An 18,414-nucleotide genomic window follows, 5' to 3' on the forward strand; every position below is an offset into this window, starting at 1 on the left:
AAAATATTTAGACAAGAGCCTAAATTTCGCAAACGCAAAAGCAAACCTTTCTTCTTGAATATCTCTATAGGTATTATAAGGTCAATTTTTAGGTATTCATTGTTCTTATAGATACAAATCCAAGCTTCTCAGTCAGAATTCAGAAATAACATGACCAAAATCTTAAGAAAATATTACCTATAAAAAAATTATCAAAACATTCCAGCCTTTGTTTTATTAACTATCTAAGGTTGAAAAATAGCAAAACTACAGTATGTACATAAGCAGGATTCAAACCCGCTTTTTCGCACACATTACGAAAAACAAAAATATAATCATATCAATCAATTTATCGAAATTCATATAAACTCCCTATCACACCGTAGCGTAACATTTTAAAGAACAGCTTAAATCGCTTCCCGGAAATGGGGTCGAAATAAAAGGAAGTCGCTACATAAACACAGCTTCGCAAATTGCATTTGAAGGCTCGCTCGCTCCTGCATGCACTTAGCGACACACGCCTTTATGGAGGCTGTGTGTCACACCGTTTGGATAATCTTCGCTTCGCGAGGTAGGAAAAACAATATTTCAAAAATAAACAATTCTCTTCTTCTCTGAATTTTCAACATACAAAGATATAGCTGTACAGGCTCATATTATAATTACCTAAGGATTGATAAGATGTTTAAATCTCAGCATAGACAGCTTGTATATTTTCAAATTTTTAATAACAATAAACTAAAAAAATAAGAAATGTTATCAACACGAGTACAAGACAAATTATTTGCAATATCGCATTAGTTACACCATTTAAAAACTAAGGAACAATTATATTGTTTGCATGATTTTTTGACATGATTAAAGCTTAATTCTTCTCAAATTCTTACATTCCAATAAAAATAACGATGTTAGCGGTTTGTTGAACTACAAAATAAATAACTAACGTTCCTGCATGATCTTCAAATATACTTCTAAATTATTTAACGCAAAAATAGACGTTCATACAACATTTGTGTTATGTAAAAAATAAACCTAGACCAAATTATTCGGTGTGACACACGCCCACTTGTGTCTCATAGAAAAATATGCTTTACATTGTAGTTATATTTACGTTTGCTGTTTTGTTTCACTTCACACATATTGGCTAGCCATCTAAGCCATCTAAGGCGTCTATACTAATATTATAAAGGAGAGTTTGTTTGTTTGAATGCGCTAATCTCGGGAACTACGCTACTTACCTATTAGAAAAATTTATTCAGTGTTAGCCCATTTATCGAGGAAGGTTATAGGTTATATTATTATATCAACACACTAAGACCCATAGTAGCAGAGCAATGCAGGTGAAGCCGCGGGGCACAGCTAGTTCTTAATAATTTTTTCCAACTTAGAATAGGATCGATTCCGTCCATTCGTGACGTCATAGGTATTAATTCGAATTTAGAAATAAATTTTGTAGTCGTAAAATAAAAAGGAAATTGCTATGTACCCAATATGTACCTAATTTTTTCAAATGACATTTGACACTGCCAAGTATCATCAAAATCCGTTTAGTGGTTTTTGCGTGAAAGACTAACAAACATACACATTCGTACATAATTTCGCATTTATAATATTAATAGGATAGGAGTAAGATGATAATTTCTTATATTCTGACACTTATCTTCAAATCAAATGTCGCTGCTTCATTTACAATTCATTAGTTTTACGACTAGGTACATTTTGGATATCACATTTAATTATATGATTAGCTTCTATAATATTTAAACGATATTGCTGTCAGTCTGTCATTTTAAGATTTTAGTCCACGTCATTAACATTAACCTGAGATTATTATTTTCCAACCGACTTCAAAAGAGGAGGAAATTGTATTTAATCGTCACATTGTAATTCTACACATTCGTTTCGTAGTTTCGTTCTTCAATTTTAATTGTCAACATATATGTCATGATTTTAAATATACTTTAAAATTATTTTTGTAATCGACACAGAGTACCTACTCGTATTATTTTACCAAAAGAAATTACTTTTATCCTCAAGTTGAAAAAAGAATAAATTCAAATTTTTTTCTCAAATCGTATTTATATATTCATATCTCTGCAACTCTTCAAGAAAACGGGTCAAGACTACCAACATAATCAATTTACAAACTTTTTTTATTCTTTTTTTCAAGTGAGCTATTGAAATAACTCATACAGCCATTTTATATTTTCTAACACATTTCAATCTGCTTCAATTAACTGCGTCATTAAAATAAACCTCACAATTAAAATAATATACAACCTACTTGCTCGTAATTATACCGCTTTTTTAATCTGTTTAACTATGTATGTGTGAAGTATGTACGCATTGCACACATTGACAAGGTTTTAAAGGGAAGCACACTGTTGCTTTATATTACGCACTTTTCAAGAAGTTTGTGTGTTTCCATTGTCGTGGTTCTATTAAGTTTTCAATTATTTTTTTAATTAGTACCTATATTATTTTTAAGCTATTGCATAGCTTTTATCTCAGACTGAGCACGGCGACCGAATGTAAAAATTCCGTAATGAAAAAACCTAACACCCCCCACTCCAACCGGTGCCACCAACTAGCGATGCGATGCTATGCATTATGCAATTGCTTTACCGCGGCAGTCCTCGAGTGCCACACGTATTTTATTTTTCATGAGTATATGATTTTCATGATTATAATATACCTAATAGCCAAATAGGAAATCCTAAGTATATGAGGTAAGTACTATTAGTACGTGCTCTTAAGCAGTGTATTTTCAAGTTTATTTTTGCTTATTTATTGTAATATCGGACAGATGACTACAATATAATAATTATGGGATCATCTGAAGATGAATCCATACTAATATTATAAATGCGAAAGTAACTCTGTCTGTCTGTTTGTTACTCAATCACGCCTAAACTACTGAACCAATTTGCATGAAATTTGGTATGGAGATATTTTGATACCCGAGAAAGGACATAGGCTACCTTTTATTGCGAAAAATATACCACGGGCGAAGCCGGGGCGGACCACTAGTATTATCATATTTTATAGTACTGCAAAATATTCACTACATTATCAACAAAAAAATCAGCTATTTCAAATTTAACAATCCTTATTTATTTTGCCTTATTGAAATAGTTAATAGACCATAAGCAATATAATTATTTCGAATGTACGTGCATAATAATTGTAAATCGTATTTCTTACATGCATATCTACATAACTTCATGTAATTAAGCCATTTTTAGTTTTTATTAAAATAAATAAACGCAAAACAATAAAAAAATGTTAATCATTTTCAACAATTGTACATTTCTTCAAATATAATGTAATATCTACCTTATAACTTGTCTGTAATTTGAATTTACAATATTTTAAAACACATGCGTCACGAGATCTCAAACCGTACCGTATTCCAACGCACACGCACGCTCGTTCATAACGGAATACGCACAACTCACGCACACTTGAGCACATGTACGCATTTTCCTTATGTGCGGTGGTAAATAGGTTTTCAGTGACGACAAATGGTGGGTTTAAGGCGTAGCACATAGGTGGCAACTTGTGGCGCGACTTTTTGTTTAGATGTGTTTATTTTAATTATTTATGGCTTATTATGATCGTGATAGTTCGGGCCATCTACACTTACTGTTATTTTAATCATTAAAATTAATGTTTAAACAAAGTATCAAGTATATCTGAAGTCTCCATCGAAAAATATGAGTAGACCATAGAAACTTGTATTGATTACAATTTTAATAATCACAGAGTATATTTCATTTTTTACACAGTTAGGTACGTATATATTGTGGTCATTGATTTCCAAAATCATATTAGGTATGTTTAAGAAATAAAAATATTAACTAAAACACTTCAAGCATTCGTAGAATTTGGACACTCTATTCGCATATTGTGACGAATACCTTCATATTGTAATAAAAAAAATGTTTGCGTGTACTAGTGTACACACGTAAGAAGTGAAACTTCTTTAAGACCTTATTTTTCAAAAAACAATTTACTATATGCAACTTTACAGAAATACGGCGAATCACGCGTGGTAGGGTAAAGAAAAAGATGGCGCGTAACGGAAAAATGTCACGCGTAACGAAAAAATGTTACACTCAATTTTTTTCCAACCCCGATAAAGAAGTTCAATAAAAAGCATGATAAAAGTAGTATATTTAAATCTCACTACTACTACCACTATTTAAAAAGTTGCGCAGTGTTGCCAAGCCATCGCTGCGTGTACAAACCGTACAGTTTTTGGTTCAACAAATATTGACTTTTAATAAACTATTTTTGCTGTGTACATAAAATGAAACATTTCAACTAGTTTAGTTTTAGATTCCAAGTGGATTTATTAAAAATGCTCTCCTGTTTGCGAAGCACAAATGAAAAAATGTTTATTTGCGATATTCATTTTGTAATATCTTTTATCGGCTGAGTTTTATATCTGTATTTTTTTAAACTAAATTTTTTTCATTAAAAATTATATTTTCTGACATTAGAAATGAAAATAACATTTACGTGAAATATATTGAGTATTTTTCGGGTATTTTCTTATATTTAATCAAAACAACACAGAAAAGTACTGTTTTTCTTTTCAATTTTTTCGTAGTATAAATTTTTTGCTACATCCATATCTACATCTACGCGCATATATTAGAAGTAATATTTGATTTTTGTAAGTTTGTTGTAGATAAACTCAACCTGGCAGATGTGAAAGAAATTTGGTATGCATATTAAGTAGGTATACAGTATTGAAATTTTCGATGGGCCCTGAAGGGAAAGCACTTGAAATACTGGAGATAGCAAATTTAGCTGAAAGGAAATAATAATATACCCTTGGAACTTATCACTTATGTGTCATTGTAACTAACGGCCTTACTAAAAAAAAAAGTTAAACAATGGATTTTCTACCATTTTCTACCATAGCTGTGTCTTGCCAATGTCCTGCTCTTGCTCACATGAAACGTCAATCATAAAAACAAGACAGGTTATTGCAATAACTAATCCATTGCAAAGCGAATGGGTAACATTTTATTAGGACCGTTACTTGATAAATCGTGATAGCGACCGGCGACGCGAGCGTAATACAAGGCACAAAATACCTATATGATTTTCTAATTCATTTTAGTATTTAATATTACCTACTTACTTACCTAACTAAGATAAAATCTCTGCAGTTATTTTATAAAAAAAATCTACATTAATATTCTATTAATTTATTTACCATGATTGAAATGTCTCTTCAATCCCCTACGTATAAATATTTAGTGTGTTATACATGCGTAGTATATAAAAATACTACTTCAGTGATGTTATAGTATTGGTATTTTATACATGAACGTTGAAAACGCCGCGTTTTTTAACAGTCATTTGTATGACACACTATTAATTAACTACTTATATTATGTACTTTAGTACAACACCTACATAATAATATAATATTATAAACAGATCGTTAAAAGTATGTTAATCTTTCACGCAAAGACGTCTAGTATAATAATATGGGCAGTAAAACTATTTCGCACCAATGAGACAATTTTTATCCTATATACATAGATATAGGTAAAGCATTATATTACAAGACGTGGATATAGGTAATCTTGGAGAAGAATAGAGGATACAGTATTTACAAAATAATATGTACAATGGATGAAAAAGTTCTTTACATTTTAATTAGGTACGTATTTTTTTTCTTGCGCTACTTTTATTTACATTAATCCCGTAAAATCACGATTTTTTTTGAGTTGGAATACGCGACGGCATGGTAAGTATCTAACTCAATTTTTTTTCTAAATAAGCATAGTCCATTGGCGGGAATTAATAAACGTCACTGTCAAATACAAATACAGCCTAGTCCACAAACAGCCTATATGTCACGTATTGAGTGGAAACGCGTGAAAATTCACACCCTAGCCTCGTATCACGTTTTTTTAATTACTACCCCATGGTTCTATTGTTGTAGTACCCTAGGGGAGTCTAGCTTTAGGGATGCCACTGGTAGATTAGAAAAAAATAATTGACATGTTGAGTAATTAAAAAAATATATTTTATCATTTTTTTGCCTAGAAAATCGTAAATTTTATTCATTTAATTCTTATTATTGTTATTGGAAGTAATAGTAATGAGTCATAAGTCTGTTATTATAATCATCAAAGTATTAATTTTGCTCAGAATTTATACAGAGTTAAGAGCTAGCGCGCACGAGCAACTCTTGTCTCTCCCATCAATTTGTATGCTACTCCCCAGGAGTTGTATCGCTACATGCGCGCACTTTCATACTAGCCCATGGGTGGAGAGACAAAATAGTTGCGGAGACAAAGTTGCTCGTGCGCGCTAGCTCTTACTGAGCTAATTTTAAAATTACATCCTAAGTTAACCGACATTGAGAATTAAACTATTATAATAATTACACATCGTAACTTTGTTCGTGAAAAAAAAATTATGTAGGTATATAGGTAGGTAGTTAAGAAAAAGATCGTGTACTGACAACTATAATTTTATAGGCTCTAAAACTTTGTTCAAGTGGGTTATGAAAATGAATATACAATAAAAACATTTTGAACACATAATAGAAATTCGTTCATTCCCCTACAAATACGAAATAATACAAGTAGATATATTTTATTTTTCGTATTCAATTACGATTTACTGATTATATTTCATTCTAAATAATAGAAAATTTACTCATGTGCCAACCCTGTTCTATCGAACTAAGGATGGGGGTCTATCAAAGGGCAACCTAGTACCTTCGTAATACAGAAATACATGGTTACACGCTTCAACTGCACCTACATTTATTCATAGACCACGCCTTATTTTTTTAATAATTTCATGGCAACGACTTCACATCACGTAGGGAAGTTCAAAGCATATGGAAATTACTATTTTTTGACGCAGCGGTTTAATTAAAAACTAGAAATAATTAAAACATAAAAGCCCAATTTTATTGGGTCATAGCAGGTGATGTAGGCAATTTAAACATTTGACACTATTAGAATACCTACTTGAACTTTAATTTTGAGGTCGGCAACACACTGTCGTAATAAATTTTGAATATAACTCTTACAGTTATATTATCTGTGCTATAGATATTAGGCAATAATTAGCCCTCAATGTTGAGTTAAGGTCCCGAGACTGTTCCAGGATTTGTGAATCTGGTTTTTGACCTATGTCCTATACAGTAAGTATCAATAATAATTATTTGTGAAAGTTCATCATTGTTCATGTTACTCTCTTATATTGTTCAGATCCAGAAATTCAAGAAGATGGCTTGTAAACGTGTTCTAAATTCTAATCTAATCTTCCTCAATGCCTTCAATGCGCTTTGCATACATTCAGCAAATAAAAACTTGAATCTATTCAACGTCGTGATTTCCTCATGGACGGCGCTGGCTTGGATGAAACCCTGGCACACCTAATGGCGTATCCACACATGCCATACAAATGCCATGCAAATGCCATGAAAATGCCATGCAAAAGCCATAAAAATACCATGAAAATGCCGTGAAAATGCCATGAAAATGCCATGAAAATAAATAAATAATAATAAATAAAAATTCTTTATTGACAATAGAATACAACATTTTTAAATGCTGAAGTCTCTGACTCCCAAACTAGGTAAAAACCTGTATGTCAAAATGTCATGAAAATTCCATGAATATGCCATGGAAATTCCATGAAAATGTCATGAAAATATCATGAAAATTCCATGAAAATGTCATGAAAATTCCATGAATATGCCATGGAAATTCCATGAAAATGTCATGATAATTCCATGAAAATGTCATGAAAATTCTATGAAAATGTCATGAAAATTCCATGAAAGTTCCATGAAAATGTCATGAAAATTCCATAAAAATTCCATGGAAAATCCATGAAAATTTCGTGATATACCATGGAAATTCCATGAAATTTCCATGAAATTCCATGAAAATGTCATGAAAATTCCATGGAAAATCCATGAAAATTCCATGAAAATTCCATGAATATGCCATGGAAATTCCATGAAAATGTCATGAAAATGTCATGGAAATTCCATGAAAATTCCATGAAAATTCCATGAAAATGTCATGAAAATTCCATGAAAATTCCATGAAAATTCCATGAACATTCCATGAATATGCCATGGAAATTCCATGAAAATGTCATGAAAATGTCATGAAAATTCCATGAAAGTTCCATGGAAATTCCATGAAAATGTCATGAAAATTCCATGAATATGTCATGAAAATTCCATGAAAGTTCCATGAAAATGTCATGAAAATTCCATGGAAAATCCATGAAAATTCCATGAATATCCCATGAATATGCCATGGGTATTCCATGAAAATTCCATGAAAATTCCATGAAAATTCCATGGAAAATCCATGAAAATTCCATGAAAATTCCATGGAAAATCCATGAAAATTCCATGAATATGCCATGGAAATTTCATAAAAATTCCATGAAAATTCCATGAAAATTCCATGAAAATTCCATGAAAATACCATGAAAATGCCACGAAAATGCCATGAAAATGTCATGAAAATTCATGATTATGCCATGGAAATTCCATGAAAATTCCATGAAAATGCCATGAAAATTCCTTGAATATGCCACGAAAATGCCATAAAAATGCCCTGAATATGCCATGAAAATTCCATGAATATGCCATGGAAATTCCATGAATATGCCATGATAATGCCACTAAAATGCCATGAAAATGACATGAAAATGCCATGAAAATTCCATGAAAATTCCATGAGTATGCCTTGAAAATTCCATGAAAATTCCATGAATATGCCATGAAAATGCCCTAGAAATGCCATGAAACCTCCATGAATATGCCATGGAAATTCCATGAATATGCCATGGAAATTCCATGAAAATTCCATGAAAATGACATGAAAATTCCATGAAATGTATGTACAATGTTATATGTTTTATGACAGTAATGGAATAATTTAAAGTTCTCCAGAATTTTCGATTATATACAAACACTAACGGATTACGGCAGACCGCGCTCCGCGCTAGGGAGTAGGACGTGTTGCGCTGCTCCGTCAGACACAAAATTCAAACGTTAAAATACCAACTTTCGTCCAGCGCAATTTTGTATACGGACTCTTAAGCACACAAAGAGGGTAACTTGGATTAACACATAGGATAGGTTTTATCCCGGAAATCCCACGGGAACGGGAACTATGCGGGTTTTTCTTTGAATACGCGGGCGAAGCCGCTGGCGGAAAGTATAGAAGGATATAAATGTCGCATGCAAATTGTATGCCATACATATAAATAGGTAAGAATTAATCGGTGGGACGACACTTTGAGAGGATTGGTTTTTATCTTGGTTTTTATATATATTTTTTCAAATAACCATAGACTTTTATTTCTTTTTTCCACAGATCTATATAAGTTTCACATTATTTTTTATCTGTCAAATCAAAATTTCAATGTCAATGTCAATAATTGGCGTTTGTCATTTTTACAAAATCCGAAATCGTGATTCGTGTCGTGTGCTTATTTCGAGTTAAATTGGACGCATATCTTTAAAATTAATTAAAGTAAGTACATAGTATAGCGATTATTTAGATATTTGGACCTTTTGAACCTTTGTGCATAATAAAAATTATATAAAATAAGGCCTAGTAAGTTAGTACCGCTACTTTTACAAACTATACTAGGTTAGCAATACAAAGGTACTTTTTGTTTTTTTTTTACACAATCTAATCATGCATTTATTCAGACCGGCATATTCTGAGTATGAAATGTCGTTTAACGCTAAATGCTAAACTAATTTTGATATTCTGCTTTGTTTATTTAAATCATAAATAAACTCTGCTGATAAAACAACTACAATTTATATCATACATTTTTTACTACAAACATAAAGGTAAAGTAAAAAAAATGAGTTACCAAACTACCTACACATAATATAAAACTTATAAATAAATGAATAATATTAATAATGCTATGCAATGTTATATACTGTATACTGTACTCAAATAATTTATAAATCAATATGGGGATAAAATTTTGAATATGGACCGTCGAGTTGGATATCGGCGATTTTATAGCGATAAGATAAGACTCTGAGAAGTAATTTTACGAAGCTTCAACTTGTGAAGCCGCGTATTTTTTTTTTTTTTTTTTATAATAAAATAAACAAATTTGTTTAATTTTGTACTACTTTTCGTAATTTTGACGTTGACAGATGCTTGTCACTAGCAAAGGATTCACTCATACAGCTTTAGTGATATTTTTCTCACAATAATACTTTATAAAATACATAAATTGATAGTTATTTTAGTATTATTGTATATAAAAGAAGTTAAAATATGTTAAATTGGTTTGGACACGGGTGTTTCGGACGATACCTGTGTCGAGTCGCGATCCGGGAGCCAACCATGGCCTGCCATTGGTGCCCAAGCGAGGAGGATACAGCGGACCACACGCTGAGTGTGTGTCCTGCGTGGTCCGTGGCTAGACAGCGACTGGTCGCTGCTGTGGGGCCGGATCTCTCGCTCCCGTCCTTGGTTCGCGCCATGGTTGGAGGCTCCAGGTCCTGGCGTGCGGTGGTCGCCTTCTGTGAGGAGGTGATGGTGCGAAAAGAGGAGGTGGAGCGGGTTCGTGAGGGGAACCCTCTCGCGGACCCGATGCGGCGCCGGCGACCCTTTAGGCGCCGACGCCGAGTCGCGGTTGCTAGCGATCGCGACCTGCCTCCCTAGCGAAGGGCTCTGGACGATGGACCGGGGACATGCTCCATCGTCCGGGGCAGTGAGGTGACATGAGACGTGTTCCGCTCATGCCGCCTCGCAGAGGAAGGAGGAGGCGCGCACGCGCGCAGCCGTAGGTGGTAACGGAGGTGGGCCCGTAACCGGGCGTCCGCTGCCAGGGTCGTGGACGATTTCTAAGAGTACCCGCGGCCCCGGCTAACTGCGCGGCTCGACGGAACACAGTGGGGTTTTAGTCGGTAAGAATCCGACATAACCCTTGGCTCCATCCCCGGGGGCCGTGGGTATCTTTCGAAGATTTCCCCACTTTAAAAAAAAAAAAAAAAAAAAAAAAATGTTAAATTGGTTGTTAAAATTTAAAATTCATTAAAATATTTGTGTTTTATTATATTTCCTCTAAAATATAAATATATTGGATAATAGTAACAACGCACAAAGTTAAATTAAGTATTTTAGTAAAGATAAAGACATTACACAAAACACTAGTTTACATATAGCCACACCAGCAATGTAGCTGCTCGGCTTTTAATTAATAATTCATTTCAATTACATTTAATTATAATTCAATTTAAGTTAGTAATTCTTATAATAATAATACAATTATGGGTAATGTAACACACATAAATCCATTACACAAAAGATGAACAGTCACATAACCAAATCTGTCAACCCCGACTCCACGTGGTCCTTCCGCTGTTACCCCTAGAGTGTATTTAAAAAATCGGAAGCGCGGAGGGAGAGCAGCCCTCGCCCGCTGTAGCTAAGTGCGGGCACCGTACGAGCCGAAGCGGCTGAGGCTGGTCGCCGAAGGCGACCAAACAGCCGAAGCTGCGTAGGCGAGTTAGGTGCCTGTACTTAGCTACGCAAGGGTGATAGGGCTGCACTTCCCGCAGCGCTGGAGCAGAAGCAGAAGCAATATAGTGAAACTGGAGGGAGTTTGGGAGTGGAGGGAAGGGAAAGGTTTATCCTACCATCCATTATTTGTATTGTAACTTTAGGCCCAATTATAACTTCAAACTTTGACCTTGAATATCTCAGGAACTACTGGTCTGCGCCGGTGGGGGGTGGTACCTAGGAGTTCCCCCTGACCCCCCCTCCCCTCCCCTCCCCGCCCCCCCATTGACGGTCCACGTTCTAAATTTTTACCGTAACACAACACTTCCCTGAAGATCATCACATGATCAAATGTATAAAATTACCATTCTATATACGACTTACAGTCAAACATTCATTCTTAATAACTCAGGCCCCGGAATCACAGACACAATAGAAAATCTATTGTGTCGTGGACCGATCGGTCCGTTCGGAGCTCAATGGATTAAAATGTAAAGATCTCTTAACACATCCATACAATAAAGTTAGTTATCACTAGCTTTCTGACAGTGGTTTTGCCCACATAGTCTAAGAAAAACTCACATAGTTCCCATTCCTATGGGATTTCCGAGATAAAACCTATTCTATGCCCTTCTTCAGGTCTTAAGCTATCTCTGTACCTTGAAATACTTTCTTGCAGTACTTTTTGAGTTTAGCCCGGTCATACATCCAGACAAACAGACAAAAAATCTAAAAGCTATATTTTTGGCTTCGGTATCTATTGTAAATCATGCCCCATTGAGTATTATTTTAAAAATATAATCAACTAGCTGTTCCCCGCGGTTTCACCCGCATTGCTCCACTCCTGTTGGTCTGAGTGTGATGATATAATATAACCTATAAAGCCTTCCTCGATAAATGGGCTATCTAACACCAAAAGAATTTTTCAAATCGGACCAGTAGTTCCAGAGATTAGCGCATTCAAACAAACAAACAAACTCTTCAGCTTTATAATATTAATATAGATGTACAGTTTTTCCTATGATTTTGTTATAAATGTATAGATGATGACATAATGTAGTGTAATTTATGTTTTACTTGTGGTTCATGAATTCTTTATTAACACTTACCAATAAGTCATACTTTGTTATATTTAAGAGATGCAAGGACACTTTACTGAAATAAATGTATATAGAATATAATATGAGGCTGTGAGAGCATGAACATTGTATGTAATCACTACATAGTATAAAACAAAGTTGCTTTCTCTGTGCCTATGTCCCTTTATATGCTATGCAACGGATTTTTATGTGGTTATTTTTAAAATAAAGAGTGATTGGAGAGGAAGGTTTTAGTATATAATTTATTAGGTTTTAGAGAAAGCGGGCGAAGCCGCGGGCGGAATGTTAGTTAACATATTACATATAAAACATTTAGTTAGTGCAACTGTTGTTGTTTGAAAAATAGGGAATATTAAATTTATATTTTCAGTTTTTTTTTCTAGAAATAACATACAGTATAAAGATTTTAGCCGTAATTATTATAAAACCATTTTCACAGATGTCTGGCCGTGAAGGTGGCAAGAAGAAACCATTGAAAGCACCAAAGAAATCATCAAAAGAGATGGACGATGATGACTTGGCGCTAAAGCAGAAACTGAAGGAACAACAAAAGGCATTACAGGTATATTATCATTATTAATAAAGCTGAAAAGTTTGTTTGTTTGATCGGGCTAATATCGGGAACTACTGGTCTGATTTGAAAAATTCTTTCGGTGTTAGATAGCCCATTTATCGAGGAAGGTTATATGCTTAGAGCAGAGCACTGGGCACAGCTAGTTGTTAATAAACTAACAAGTTTGTTTGTTTGATTGCGCTAATATCAGGAACTACTGAACTCATTTGAATAATTCTGCCACATACACTTTTTGTTGAAAAATCAGTATAAAAATACTTAAGTAATATATCTTTCACATTCCTCTGTGAGTAAACTTTTTACTCAGAAACTAGACAAATGAATACTCAATCACAATAGTATTTTTAAAACAATTTTTTTATTTAATAAATATGTTGTTTTTTCCAGGAAGCAAAAGCAAAGGCTACACAGAAAGGACCTCTCACTCAAGGCGGTATAAAGAAATCGGGCAAAAAGTGACAATCTTCTCAATTAAATATTATAATCTTTAGGTTTAATGGTTTTTAAGTTCTTTTGGCTCCATGAGCGATAAGCATTTTTTCCATTCTATAAAAAATATTGTCTATGGTGTAACGAAATGTGACCAACACTGCACTGCCATAGTTTTGGCTATATTGTATTATATCTAATCCAAATGGGTGTACAATAGTCCATTAAAATAATATAATATACCTACATGCATTTTATTATTAAATAAAACGTTGTAAAAATGTATTGTTTGTTTTTTTTATGTCCTGTTTAACCACAAGACTAAGCCTTATGTTTTCTTTTTTAATTATGATACGTATAACATACGTAGTATATTATTATTAGTCTGTGGTATAACTGTAAGCTTTTACAATTTGCGAAAATTATTTTTAAAGTAATTATTTTGTATTTGTTTAGAGAATATTTTTTTTATTTATTTGTAACCATTTGTAACCTACCTTATTTAGTTGTACCTTACAGCTTTGATATTAATTGATAGGAAGATACGCCAATAATTAAAATGTACCTACACCATTATAGTGCAATCATATACGTGTGTGAACAAAGACCCTTATAAAGAATTTTATAAATAGAAAAAAAACGTTAAGCATAAAAGCTTACAGTCTAGAATTTAAATCGTCGTAATGTCGTAATCAAGAAGCTTATATCTAATACAATGGAGATTTCAGTATGAACATTAACTTGTTACAAGAAAACATGACCTTGAATGACGCCTGTATGTTTTTTTTATCCCTTTCACACCTAACTAACTACCTCGGTGTGAAAGGGATAAAAAAACATACAGGCGTCAAGTTAATGTTCATACTGAAATCTCCAGTGTAATTAGATATAAGCTTCTTGGTCGTAATTCAATATGTATTTATTTTTTATTTTAGTTTTAAGCACAGAGTTTTAAGTTATTTGTAGATGGCAAGTATTATGTGGCCACTGCATCAGCCATCAGCTGGTAGTCGATTAAGAAAAATAAATATTGTCTATGTCTATGAATATTTCCCTCCAAAATATTATGAAGGCAAATGAATAGCGTTAGCGTGTTAGATAGTAGATACTTAATATAATAACATTAACTAATAACTTATTATTATTAATATAAGTTAGCGATTAAATTATAAAAAATAAAATTGAATACTTAATTGATGATTGATTATAGGTAAGTCAATGAAGAATTTATTCATATTGCAATCGTAGTAGAAGCTTATTATGTATTATTCTTTAAAAGTATAAAAATTAAATGTCTACATGCATTCTAATTTACAATTTTAAAATTAACAGATTTTCAGTCATAAGTATTATAGTGAAGCATAAATTTCTTGAAATGAATCCTACAGCAAAATTTGAAAATTTTCCAATCGTCCAATATAAAACGTATTTAAATGAATTCAACAATTTTCTTAATCGTTTAAAAAATGAAAATGCAGATTGTAATAATGATTTGTCGACTCAATGTGGTACAATGGAAAACCAATCACATTCTAATACTAATTTATTACAAAGCAGTGAAAATGCAGCGCATATTTATATTAATAACTACGAATTGCCCATACACTATGACGATACAATTCCCTCGCAAAGTACAGTGAAAGACGAACCTCCACTTAAAACTTTGCTCGAAAAAAATTACAAAACTTTAAGTAAACTAAAGCGTAGCATGTCATTAGATATAAAAGAGGAGAACGCAAAGGATATTATTATAAGTTCTGGCGATGATGAAACCGACTGTTTAGAAACAATATCGTTAGATAGCGATAGGTTAAGTTACCATTCGTCTGATTTCGAATTTATCGATGAAGATGAAGCTAAAAGTCGTGGACTCTATTCACAAAATTTCACAAATAAAAACAATGAGTATAAACCTAGGCGAAGTAATAAAAACCATATAATTCCACAAGGAAACGATTATTTGGAATTATTTCAAGGACGTTACACGCCTTACCCGAGAACGGATATGGAAAATAAATCTACAAAATCATCGAGATATCCTATGTATGTCGGGTGTAGTGGTATCGGTTTTAATATACAGTACGGTATGCCACAGAACGTCTCTGATGAATGTAAGTTAAATTCCTATATTAGCATTACGAAATCTCAAGTATTTGCATAACAATATCCTTATTATTTTTCTTGTTACACAACAAATTAGAGTTTTTTCAAAGCGACCGGGTTCGATTCCCGCATTATGAATAAGTTTTGTTTATGTAGGTACTGCAGTCACCTAAAAATTGATGAAATGTTTAAGAATTTAATATTCGCTTCGTATGTCTAGTTTGTGTTTCCTAATCTAACTAAATGTTCATTGTAATCATTAAAATATAAACTTAGGTACCCAGATTGCACTTAAAAATACCATTGAAATATTATCAAAATATTGCCTTGCTTTGCTATTTCACAATATAGGTATTTAAAAATTTGAAAACATGGCTTTTTTAGTGTCCCTTCGTCCAGCATACTCACCATGGAATCCTGATATTTCATGAATGTCAAAAAACTGTTCTGAAATAGTGCTAAATAGTGCCCAAAGGAAAAAAATAGTGCTCTTGTACTTGCGAAGTTATAGCCATAGTTCGATGAGTATGCTGGACGAAGGTTTCGCCCAGCATACTCACCTCCGTCCGGAGAATCTGTATACGCTTCAAACATAATTCATACTTCAAAAAATAGTTCCCAAATAGTGCCAAACGGTGCCCAAAAAGAAAAAACAGTGCTCGAATAACTTCGGAGTTACAGGCTTCGTTCAGTGAGTATGCTGGGCGAAGGTTCTACGCCTAGCATACTCACCTCAGTGCGCGAATATCGAACGAGCTATAGGTATAATTTACGTCTCAAAAAATTGTGCTTGAAATAGTGCCCAATATCAGTCCAATTTTTGCTTGACTTTTGACTTAGAAAACCATTAAATTTTAATGTAAACTTCTACATACTAACGTAAAATGGGGTACAGTCGTCGACACATGTTTTTGGACAAAAATATTAAACTTTCTAATTGTAGACTTCATGTTATTGGAAATAATTATGGTATTTTCTCACATGTCAAAAACTTTCGATTAAATGCATTATTATATATTTTATAAATAATAATAAATGAATGAAACTTTAAGCGTAAATGAAGTCTATTACTTCATTGCATTGTGTGTTTGTCTGAATAAAAACAGTCATTTGCAGCCAATAAAATTAATATCTTGAAAAATTGTGCGACGAAGTAAACAAACAAAGAAACTGAGAAGCGCTTGTTCGTTTCGATTGCTTTGTGACACAAAATGGACCCTTATCACCTTCAAAATACAGATCAGTCTTGTCTAATAATCGTAAGATGTTAGGGCAGCGCCATCTAGTATTTAAACATAAACATATTCATTTGCGTCGCGGGCGCCGCGCGTCGTAAGCCCCATACCTATTGACCGTACGTGCATCCATTACTGCCACACTATATTGAACTTTATCACATGAGGAATACAGGTCAATTCCGTAAACGTTGTGGTACCGTCCTTGATCCGGAAAATGATTATTTTGAATAATTTTGTCAGTTGTAATGTAAGCATTAATAACAGCAACTTTATTTTTCATGCATGATTTACTTCATTTGATATCTTAATCCTTCAAGCGCCGTGATCTAGACAAAATATATAAAATCATTGTTCCTAGCTACCGGGGTCCCATGCGACGCGCGAAGGCTTAATCATATTATTATAAAGTATTATTAAAATAATGTGTAATTAATAATATTGCGATTCTAAAGTAAATACTCCCTTACATAGACAATTAATAATTTACACAAGACAAAAATTGTTAGAAAGAAAGTTAATAATATTGTATTCGACTGTACTCAATGTAATGTATGTAGAAGTTTACAATCAAATTTAATGGTTTTCTAGGTCAAAAGTCAAGCAAAAATTGGACTGATATTGGGCACTATTTCAAGCACAATTTTTTGAGACGTAAATTGTACCTATAGCTCGTTCGATATTCGCGCACTGAGGTGAGTATGCTGGGCGTAGAACCTACGCCCAGCATACTCACTGAACGAAGCCTGTAACTCCGAAGTTATTCGAGCACTGTTTTTTCTTTTTGGGCACCGTTTGGCACTATTTGGGAACTATTTTTTGAAGTATGAATTATGTTTGAAGCGTATACAGATTCTCCGGACGGAGGTGAGTATGCTGGGCGAAACCTTCGTCCAGCATACTCATCGAACTATGGCTATAACTTCGCAAGTACAAGAGCACTATTTTTTTCCTTTGGGCACTATTTAGCACTATTTCAGAACAGTTTTTTGACATTCATGAAATATCAGGATTCCATGGTGAGTATGCTGGACGAAGGGACACCTTTTTTACAGTAGGTAGGACACACATTATTATATGCCATGAGTAATTAAAAGTATATTCCTTTATAGTACCTATAATTTGATTATCTTTTTAACTTGTTTTATTTATTTCAGTAAGAAATGAAGCGGCTGAAAACGCTAAGAAAATTCGTCAAATGTATCCAGCAGAAAACAGACGTCGACCGCGACGCTATTATAGATAATATGTTATTCAAAATAAATATATTTATAACATACCTACATTGTGTTTTATTTTTGTATCCATTATGATCAGAATTCAAACTATGAATTTGAGAATAAAAATAATTATAATATGGTCACTTTTCATTTGTATTATTAGGTAATTTAATTATAATGCGAAAGTTTGTGAGGATGGATGTGCATGTGTGGGTTTGTTAC

The 18,414-nt window shown here is 33.3% G+C and overlaps 1 protein-coding gene across 1 annotated transcript; it reads left to right on the forward strand.

Annotated features, from left to right (window-relative positions):
- Window positions 1-9,426: 9,426 nt before the first annotated feature.
- On the forward strand, window positions 9,427-13,919 carry LOC149476208 (translation machinery-associated protein 7 homolog). Its single transcript, XM_089712055.1, has 3 exons — window positions 9,427-9,527; window positions 13,071-13,193; window positions 13,593-13,919. The coding sequence occupies exons 2-3, from the start codon at window positions 13,071-13,073 to the stop codon at window positions 13,662-13,664; spliced, it is 195 nt and encodes a 64-aa protein (XP_089568181.1). The 5' UTR covers window positions 9,427-9,527; the 3' UTR covers window positions 13,665-13,919.
- Window positions 13,920-18,414: the final 4,495 nt, after the last annotated feature.

The sequence above is a fragment of the Colias philodice genome, chromosome 28 (assembly GCF_061535455.1).
Source record: "Colias philodice isolate Cphi_HAF_F1 chromosome 28, ilColPhil1 Martin Lab GWU primary, whole genome shotgun sequence".
Taxonomy (NCBI): domain Eukaryota; kingdom Metazoa; phylum Arthropoda; class Insecta; order Lepidoptera; family Pieridae; genus Colias; species Colias philodice.

Bases quoted from the DNA above. Each gene is read 5' to 3' on its own strand.
- LOC149476208 (XM_089712055.1), top strand. From the start codon at position 13,071: ATGTCTGGCCGTGAAGGTGGCAAGAAGAAACCATTGAAAGCACCAAAG. The intron at 13,194-13,592 runs GTATATTATCAT...TGTTTTTTCCAG, and splicing joins AACAACAAAAGGCATTACAG to GAAGCAAAAGCAAAGGCTAC.